Genomic DNA, 10081 nt, shown 5'->3' on the forward strand with positions numbered 1-10081 from the left:
GTAAGCTTGCTGGTGACCACATTGGTCTACTGGTGAGTGGAAGAGGGGGAAAGGCAGCAATGAAGAAATGGGCTGAGTTCAACCACAGTCCATTGACTCCCACTTACTTGGAGATGAGAGAGAGAAGAGGAGGGGCTGGTTGGTCCAAATTGTGGTGAGACCTGGGGAAACCTAAGCCCATGGACAAGGACATAATCATAGAGGGCTAGAACTGAGAGTGAAGCATCCAGCTGATAGGAAATGAGGGGAGAGGCACAAGAACACCCAAACTTGAGGACAGTACCCATTTGACCTAGCCTCAATGGCTCGATAATCAGAACTCCACTAGAGGAAGATTTAAAAAAAAAATTTTTGATAAAGGAAACAAGGGTAAAGTGCTTCCATTGGATGAACCTGACCTATACTCATGGCGGTAGTAACTCTATAAATACCAACAGAGAGGGAAGGAGTCTTCACATCAAGTATCAATGCTATCCTTTCTGTACACAGGGTAGATAAGAATGGGGAACTTAGACATTGGCTACCTAAAATGAGGGGACGATAAAGGCACGAAGTGGCTGGCTTACAAGGTTTCAAGAGGGAGTTTAGTTTAAGAGTGTGTGGGGGAAGAAAGAGTTCCCACTGAATAGTTTTCATCTTGTCTAGATGGATCTGGTGAAAAGAGATGGAGATATGATTCTTATGATTCAATAGTGAGTAATTGTTAACATGACTAATTACGACTGTCACAGTTGTAAAGGTAGAAGTTTTGTAACAAAAATAGGGGAGTGGTTTATCATACAGTCCAGAAACAGAGGACCTTAGGACCAACAAGGGAGCAGAGCAGAAACAGAATGCGGGACCTTAGCCAGAGAAGCAGCGACAACGCCAAAGACGGAGGCAGAGATGGAGACATGGAGAGTGGGGAGCGGCCGAGGACTCTAGATTCATGGGAAGAGAGGGACTAAGAGCTGGTGGCCAGGAGGCAGACTTGCAGAATGTGCCCTTTGGAGATTTAAATTATTATATATGCCTGAGTGGGTTTTTTTAAAGAACTAAAGTGAATAGAGAGAAATACTATTAACTGATGGTACATGGAGAGGATTATAATCATTGTAATGAAACAAGGTGTATGATTTGGTGAATGTAAAACTGATGATCTGCCCTGTAAACTTTCACTCAGTCCACAATAAAAATCTTTAAAACACACACACACACACACACACACATATATTTGCATGAAGCATGCAGGGGATTGTAATCATTGCAGTGAAACAAACTCATGTTCCCTCATGTACACGATCATTCAGTTCACAATAAAAACTTAAAAAATTATATACATATATAGATTTGCACCTTAACCAGAGAAACAGCGACACCAGAGATGGAGGCAGAGTTGGAGCAGCTGAGGACTCATGGAAAGAGAAAGGCTGTTTGAAGGTGGCCAGGAGGCTGGCTTGCAGAATGAGCCCTTTGGTTGTTTCGATGATTATGCGTGTTTTTGTGTACATCAAAACAAGAAAACAAAACAAAAACGAGAGGGAATAGAAGCAATACTGTTAACCGATGATGCATGGGGGGAGTTGTAATCACTGTGATGAAACCAATAGGATGAGTGTAAAACGGAAGTTCTCCTGTGTAAACGATCACTCAATTCACAATAAGAGCTTTAAAAACAAACGTATTTGCAATGAAAAAGTCACTGGTGTTGCAAAATTCTATCATGTGATCTCCAGCATTGTTTCTATTACCCAGGCTATATTTCCCAACCACTGATCCTTTCTTTTTTATCTCTAGCCTTTGCATTCCAGTCTCCAGTAATTATCAGTACATCTTGATTGCATGTTTGGTAGAATTCTTTAATTTCATGATCACTGACTATAGTAGTTGGTGCATAAATTGTGTGAGATGGGCACTGTAACAACTCACAGAGGAGCATAAGCAGAAGCGTTTGGACGTCTGCAAACAGAATTTGGACCAGTACTCGAAGGAAGGTAAAAGTTTCTTTTAAAAAAATGGTTACTAATGACGAGCCATGGGTTGATCACTGCGACCCTGAGAGTAAATGGCAGAGTATGGAATAGAAACATCCTCAATCACCAACCAAGAAAAAGTTCCAAAGTCAACCATCAGCTGGAAAATTGGTGCTTACACTTTTCTGGGATTCTCAAGGGCCAGTATTGGAACACTATCACGAAAAAGGTTCAGCCATCAATAGTGCTCATTACTATGAGATGCTCATGAAAATCTGCAGCCAAAACTTTGGATAAAATGCAGAGGACTGCTTTCTAAGGGCATTGTGATCTTGGATGACAGTGCACGTCCACACACCTCTGTCCACACTGTTGACACCCTGTAAAAATTTCATTTTCAGGTGCTAAAGCGTCCTCCATATAGTCCTGATCTTGCTCCATCGGACTTTCACCTGTTTGGTTCCCTGAAAGCAGCCTTTGGAGGAAGAAAGTTCACCTCTGGTGAAGAAGTGAAGACAGCAGTGTATCATAGCTTGCAGGTCATACTAAAACATTTTTTAATAAGGGAATATGAAAGCTTGTTGACAGATGAACGAAGTGTATTGAAAAGCAAGATTTTGATGGGAAAATGATGATTTTATCTTTTCTAAGTGTTATAAAAAATATTACACTCAGAGTGCGGGTAATTTTTAACCCATCGTCGTATTAATAATGAACGTTTACAGCTGTTTGTCCTTATTTTCAATTAACTCTTGAATGAGCCTGTGGAAGAAATGATGTAAAAGAGCTGAATAGAGAATTTCAAGCCTCGGGGTGCAATACTGAGTTATGTAGGAAGCATAAAAAGATGATGGGAGGAATCCACAGAGTCACTATTAACAAAAAGAATTGACTGACATGCAGCCATTTTAAGAGGTGCCATATGAACAAGAACCAATGGTACCGAAGGAAGTTCAAGCTGCACTGAAGCTATTGACAAACTTCAAGGATCCGGGAATGGATGGAATACAAATGGACATTTCATAACAAAATAGATGCAGCACTGGAAGCGCTCCCTTGTCTATGCCGAGAAGTTTGGAAGACTTGCCAACTGATTGGATTAGATCTATATTTGTACCTAAAGGTGACTCAATGGGATGCAGAAATCAAACAATATCAATAATAAAACAAAAGCAAAATTTTGCTGAATGTAATTAAAAAATGATTGCAGCAGTACATTGATAGGAAGCTAACAGAAATTGAAGCTGGATTCAGAAAAGGATGTGAAACTAGGGATATGATTGCTGACATCAGATGGAACTTGTCTGAAAGAGTACTAGAAAGATGTTTAATACTTCTTCTTTTTTTTTTTACTTGTACTTTTTGATTCTGCAAAAGCATTCGACTGTGTGGATCATAACAAACTATGGCTAACATTCAGAAGAATGGTTATTCTAAAACACTTAATTGTGCTCATGAAAAACCTATACATAGTCCAAGAACACAACTAGAAGATACTGAGTGGTATGCATCAGGGTTGTCTCCTTTTGCCATACTTAGCCCATCTGTATGCTTTAATACATACAAATAATCCGAGAAGCTGGATGATATGAAGAGGACTATGACAGGATTGGAGGAAGACTCATTAACAACCTGTGACATACAGATAACAGGGACATGCTTGTTGGAAGGGAAGATGACTTGAAATACGGGTAAAGATCAAAGACTACATTCTTCAGTATGGATTGCACCTCAATATAACGAAAATGAGACTCCTCAGAACTGCACCAATAAATACCATGATAAATAGAGAAAAAATGGAAGTTCTCAAAGACTTCATTTGCTTGGATCCACAAGCAGTGCTCATGGAAGTAGCAGTCATGAAACCAAACAATACTGTATTGCATTGGGCAAATCTGCTGCACAAGACCTACAAAAGTGTTCAAGAGCAAAGATTTCAGTTCAAGGCCTTAGGTGCACCCCCAAGCCATAGTATTTTCAGTAGCCTCATATGCATGTGAAAAGTAAGGAAGACCCTAGAAGAATCCGTGCATTTGAGTTATGGTGTTGGGAAGTCATATTGAAAGTGCCATAGACTACCAGAAGAACAGTATGTTCTGGAAGAAGTACAGGTGGAACATTCGTTCTTTAGAAGCAAGGGCGGCAAGAGTTTGTCTCACGCACTTTGGACATGTCAGTAGAGACAGTTCCTTAGAGAAGGAAATCATGCTTGGTAAACTGGAGGGTCACCCAAAAGAGGAAGACCCCCAATGAGATGGACTGACAGGGGGGCAGCAACCGTGAGCTCAAAGATAACAATTGTGAGAATGGTCCAGGTCCAGGCAGTGTTTTGTTCGGTTGTGCATGGGGTCACTGCGAGTCATAACTGACTCACCTTACAACAACACTGTACACTTAATAGACTGTTGTTGTTGTTGTTAGGTGCCATTGAGTCGGTACTGACCCATAGCGACCTTATGCACAGCAGAATGAAACACTGCCCGATCCTGGGCCAACCTTTCTACTGTTGCCACACTTGAGTCCATCGATGCTGCCACTTGGTCAATGCATCTCATTGGGGGTAGACTATAGAATAGTGTAAATATACTTTTTATATGCACTGCAAAACCAAAAGAGTGCCACTTGCTTTATTGCGGTCATCTAGAACGAATCCAAGGAGATCTGGGAGCAGTGGTTAGCATACTGACTAATCTCAAGGTCAGCAGTTCGAAACCCCAGTGGTTCTACGGGAGAAAGATGAGGCTTTCTGCTCCCATGAAGGTTTACAGCCTGGGACACCCTGTACAGGGTTGCTGTGAGTTGGAACTGACCCCACGGCACAGAACCACCACCAGAACTGCTCCTGTAATATCTCCGAGTTCTGCCTGTGCTTGGAAAAGGACTTGGTATGGTACATTTGCTATGTGGACGGGAAGTGTCAGCTAGTGTTGCTCTGCCCTCTGACACCCTACAACAACAGCTGTACTTTACAATAACAGCTCCTTTATGACATGTGAGGAACAAGCCTGCCCATCCCACAAACGGGAAAAGCAGGACTCAGCGAGCTGGAGCACACAGAGGTAACTAAAGATTTGGTAGAGAACAAATGAAGATTTTCTTGTTAAGTTCTAAGACTACTCTCTCTGCCCCAACCACTAGGGCTGGGATCGAGACCCGAAGGTATCCCTGAGCCACCATAGCGGGTCATTCACATCTTGTTAATTTTGCTCCCTGCTGTTGGTAAGTGCTGTCTAATCAGCTCTGACTCCTAGCCAACCCTGTGTAGGGTTTCTGAGGAGCAGCTCATGGGTTTGAACCACTGACCTTGCTGTTTGCTGTCCAGTGCTGATCGTGTTCTTCTTTCTGGGTTGTTACCTTGGTTTGGACTGTGGTTATGGGGCCCTGACTGGTACCTTAGCCTCATGACTTGCTCTGCTTTATGTCCCAAATGCCATTGGAACAATGGAGCCCAATGTGAATTGGGCCATTTTTCTGCTTCAGACCTTGCAGTGGCTCCTTTGACTGCAGGCCTTCTCTGTATAATCATGTGGCTATGCCTCCCTTCTCAGGTCTTTTCCTGCTACTGTGTCCTTTCCCTTGAAATACCTGACACCTCATCTCACCCACTGAGTGGCTGCTGAGTGCGGATTCCTCTCAAGAACGCCACCTTTGGGAAACTCCTTCCCTGGGACCTTTAGTCTGAAGTGCCCCAAAGGGCACTGCGTTTTAAGATGCAGCTGTCCTGGTCCCTGTGTTGTTGCTCACACTGCTGGGGTCCAGTTATCTTGGATTCTGTACTTGATGAGCATCCCCGGATGCTTTCTTCCAACCTGTCCTCTTGCATCAACACTCTGTCCTCTTGCCCCTTTGCTGGGACCTGAGCGGTCCATGTTTCTTTTCCTAAAGGCATCCCAATACTGAGAACATGTCTTTTATTTATATTTATTAACTTAAAGGAGTTATCAGGAGGGACATCATGCTTGGTAAAGTAAGGGTCAGTGAAAAAGAGGAAGACCCCCAGTGAGGTGGATGACCCAGTGACAGCAGTAATGAGGTTTCCTCTGTGAGGCTGGTGCAGGACCAGGCTATGAGTCAGTGCTGACTTGATGTCACCTGACAACAACAAGGGAGAAAGGAGAATGACCTGGATTTTCTTTAGAGAATTGCTCCCTTTATCCTGTTTTTCTTCTCTACTAGTGACTTGAATCCCACTAGGCGGTCTGGACCTGTGATTGTTCACGCCAGCAGATGTAGAAAGTACGGTATGTTCCCACTGGCTGCGGCTCCTTCTGTGGCTGGCCAGCGCAGGCGTGCTGGTGGGGAGAGCCCCTCTCTGATCGCTCTCAGTAGCTGTGGGGCAAGCTTGTCCATACCTAGTTGTGTGCCATCGAGTTGGTTCTGACTCATGGCCATCACACATAACACAGTTGAACTACCCTGAGGGTTTTCTTGGCTGTACTATGAGGGGGCTTCAAATAGTTCCTGGAAAAATTTTCTCTTTTAATTCATTTTTCCACAAGCATGTGGAGTCTGCTTGTATTTACAGGGGCATATTGTCAAGTCTTTCTCTTGGGCAGCCACTGGGTGGGTGCAAACCCCCAGCCAGCCTTTCCATTAGCGGCTGGGCACTTAGCCCACTTCACAACAACTGACCCTAGAAATTGAGTGTCCGTTTCTTTCTTTGAGGGGTGTTCAGTCTCTGGAAAGTCTTGGTTCTTTGCTTTCTCCTCCTCTGGCTCCCCTTGCCACCGTGGAGAAGACCAGCGTGGTTGTTTTTTGGGGAGATGGGAGTTTGTGGTCTGGAGGAGGCCTGTGCCTTCAGCAGGCATGGGTACTGAGCCCAGTGGGGGAGAGAGACCCCTCCCCACCTAGGCTGTGGTTCTCATCAGTGTTCGATGTTCTCACTTCTGATTTTTCAGTTGAGACCAAGTGCCCGCATGAAGCAGCTTATGATGCCTTCCTCTGTGGGTCAGGTAACTGACAAGCCCCTGCTCTCCTCAGCGCGTCATTTCTCTGTGGTTGGTTTGCACGTTTTGGAAATAAACCAAGAGTGTATGCATTTGGATGAGCTAATCCCGTTGTCACTCGAGGGGTGTTACAGTCCCACCTTTCTTTTCCAGTTCTTTTGAAAGTGGCTCACTTGCTCCTCCTGAGAGCTCACGGGTAAGCACTTTTTCCGGTCATGCTCTGATCTGGTCACTGGTCAGGATTAATTGAGTCCTCGCTATAATTCCTGAGGTCCCCTGGCTACCCCTGTGGAAGGTGACTGGCATGCCTGACTGCAGCGTCCATGTGTGTTCATTGGGGGCCAGGCTCTGGGTGTGGTGCTGTCTGGACAGGGCTGGGCTGATGCAGGAGTGGGACTAGAGAGGCAGAATGACAAGGGTGACACAGTAGCCAGGTCCTGAGGCTGCTGCAGAGGGCTTCTCAGCAAACGGTCACCTGCTGCATGAGCCCCCTGGAAGCTCAGCTCTCAATTGGGCCACTGGGAGGGGTCTTGAAATTGTTAGTTGGGAGAAGCACCTTGACGTAGCCCCTGGACATGAGAGAGGTGGAAGGCAGGCAGTACTGTGGGAATTGTGTCCCTTCCTGGTTCTGTCCCCAGGCCCTTAGCTATGAAAGGAGGGGTGGTCTCACTGCTGGGCTTTGCTCTGTCCTTGTAGCAGCGATTCCACACCAGTGCCCACCTTCTCCCACTACCTGGATGTGCTGGCCCCTTATGTCAACCAAGTGAATCTTATTCGAGCTGGGGTCCCTAAAGTCGTGAGTAGAGTCCACCTTGCTCCTTTACCCTGTTTGGAAGCTTGGGTGGGGATGGGGGTGGGGTAGAGCTGCTAATATGCTAGTGGGGGGTCTGATAATAAGCACCCCCACCCAGCTTGGGATCAGGGGCTTCCTAGCACAACCCAAGACAGATTCTTTCCCGCCCCCACCTCTCCTCCCCGTATGCTCCCCACTGCCTGGACCCTTTCCCAGTGGACCTTTCAGGGTTTGTCAGAGTGGAGAAGATGTCAGTTGGAATTGCAGAAAGTCCTTTTGTTGTTCCCCACATTTTCTAGAACTTTTCCGGTCCAGATTATCCCAGTGTCCGACCACCCATCCTCATCCTCAGTGTCAAGAGGTGGCCGGGGGTCAGTGAGCAGCAGATCTACCACGAGTTCCAGAACCTCTGCAAGTTTGACGTCAGACGCCTCACTAGGAGCCAGTTTCTGCTTCTTACCAACAAGTTTAAAGAGTGGGTGCCTGGTTCTCAGGCTGTGTCTCTTCCCCGCAGTCTGCCCACCTCTGACCTGATGGGACTACCAGGTCTAGGAGCGTGGCAGGACTGATCAGAGACCACCTCTGTTGGCAGTGCGCGGAATATCTTAAAGGATTACCGACATCACCCTGACCTGCAGGTGTCCCTGTATCGGTACTGGAGACATTCGCCAGACGTCAGCTGCGTGCTGCAGTAAGTAGCCAGGACTGTCTCATCAGTTGGGAGCTGAGCCCTGTTCACTAGCTGGTGGGTTCACTAGCTGGTGACCAGGATGATGAACTGTGTTCAGCACCAACACTTAGTGAGCATCGTCGGCTGTGGGGTGGGATGTGCAGGCAGGCCGTGGACCACCTTTATCAGTGAAGGAAAGAACACTTTCTGTGCTCACGGGCCTTACAGGCTTTCAGGAGGGGATGAGCGCTAAGCTTAGAAAACCGATGAGTTACGGAATCGATATGTGATAGGTGATTATTAAGGCAGGAGTCCTGGGTGGCATCAGTGGCTAAATGCTGAAAACCCCAGGGAGCAGTTCTGCGGACACACATTGGGCAGGGCCTGAGGGCCTGGCACTATGAGTTTGGAGTCGACTTGAAGCCATCTGATCCACATGGTTTATTAAACACTCGAGCAGTTCAGAGAGTGGAGTGGTAGCAAGGCTGGGGAGGGTCTCAGTGCAAAAGGAAACATTAAAGAGGTGAGGCTCTAGCAAAGATGCTAAGGCATTGAGGGCTGCAGGAGCCACCCAGGGATACCTGGGACAGTGTCCCAGGAAGAGGGAGCAGCAAGGGCAAAGGTCCTGGGTGGGACTGTACCGGGTGCTGTGGGGCTGCAAGAAGGTTCCTTGGCTGGAACAGAAGAGGTGGGAGATCAGCAGCAGGTGAGGCCAGACATGGAATCAGATCCAGATTGTGTGGCCACAGCTGCGGGCTGCACTTCTAGGGGAAATGGTCTTACTGGAAGGTGGTCAGTAGAGAAGATCCGAGCTGATCTGCCTTTTGCATAGGGCTGTTGTGGCTTACGTGGCTGTAGGATGGGGTGAGTGGGGGCAGCTTAGTGGCTGTAGGATGGGGTGAGTGGGGGCGGCTTATGTGGCTGTAGGATGGGGTGAGTGGGGGCGGCTTAGTGGCTGTAGGATGGGGTGAGTGGGGTGGCTTACGTGGCTGTAGGATGGGGTGAGGGGGACACACCATGGTGGAACTGGTGAGAAGTAGGACCAGTAACAGGTTAGATGTGGGGTCCAATGGGAATCTGGGTGTTTGGCTTAAGCATTTAGAAAGATGGAGATGCTGTTTCTTCAGTTTGAGAAGACTTTTGGCTGACTGGTTAGGAACCATCATGAAATAAAATGTCATTGTTGGAGAAAATCATTTGGCTCCTAGGCATTGCTTTTTTTTCTGTTTGTAAACAGCACATGTAAGTCACTAGGTAAACTAAGTCATCTTGTCTGTGTACCAAAGCCACTCTGAGGAGGACCTTGGGTGTTGACACTGAGAGAACACCTGGGAGGAAACCATATTGGGACAAACAAAGAGGGGACCTGGAGGGTGAACCCAAGTCTGCGGTTCTTACAGCTGCCAGTGGGTGGCCTGACCCGCTGACCCATGTCATTGCCTTGCAGCGTCTGTGGCATAATCACCACGTGGGCCCTGGTGGCCTTTCTGCTCGGAAGACCCAGAGCCTGAACACAGCATGGTCCCTGAAGCCACTGCCCACTCGTCCTCCCAGGATGCCTGTCTGGAACTGGCTTTGTGTGAATTGTATTCTGTCTACAGATGTCGCTGTACAGTGCTTCCTTGTGATTTTGTGATGTTCTGAATGTGAAATTGCATAAATATTCTCAGTGATACAGAAACCCTTGGATGTGGTACCTTTGTTTTGTGGCCAGCACCTT

At 46.8% G+C, this 10081-nt stretch overlaps 1 protein-coding gene across 1 annotated transcript in view; it reads left to right on the top strand.

Moving 5' to 3' along the window:
* The window catches only part of PNLDC1 (poly(A)-specific ribonuclease (PARN)-like domain containing 1), a 34886-nt gene extending 25014 nt beyond the window's left edge, over positions 1-9872 (top strand). The window contains exons 13-19 of the mRNA XM_006868485.1: positions 6129-6193; positions 6851-6904; positions 7052-7094; positions 7595-7694; positions 7991-8166; positions 8284-8382; positions 9809-9872. Coding sequence (XP_006868547.1) covers positions 6129-6193; positions 6851-6904; positions 7052-7094; positions 7595-7694; positions 7991-8166; positions 8284-8382; positions 9809-9872 — 601 coding nt within the window. The remainder of the gene's footprint in view (positions 1-6128; positions 6194-6850; positions 6905-7051; positions 7095-7594; positions 7695-7990; positions 8167-8283; positions 8383-9808) is intronic.
* The last annotated feature ends 209 nt before the right edge of the window (positions 9873-10081 follow it).

The sequence above is a fragment of the Chrysochloris asiatica genome, unplaced genomic scaffold, assembly GCF_000296735.1.
Source record: "Chrysochloris asiatica unplaced genomic scaffold, ChrAsi1.0 scaffold00117, whole genome shotgun sequence".
In the NCBI taxonomy this organism is placed as follows: domain Eukaryota; kingdom Metazoa; phylum Chordata; class Mammalia; order Afrosoricida; family Chrysochloridae; genus Chrysochloris; species Chrysochloris asiatica.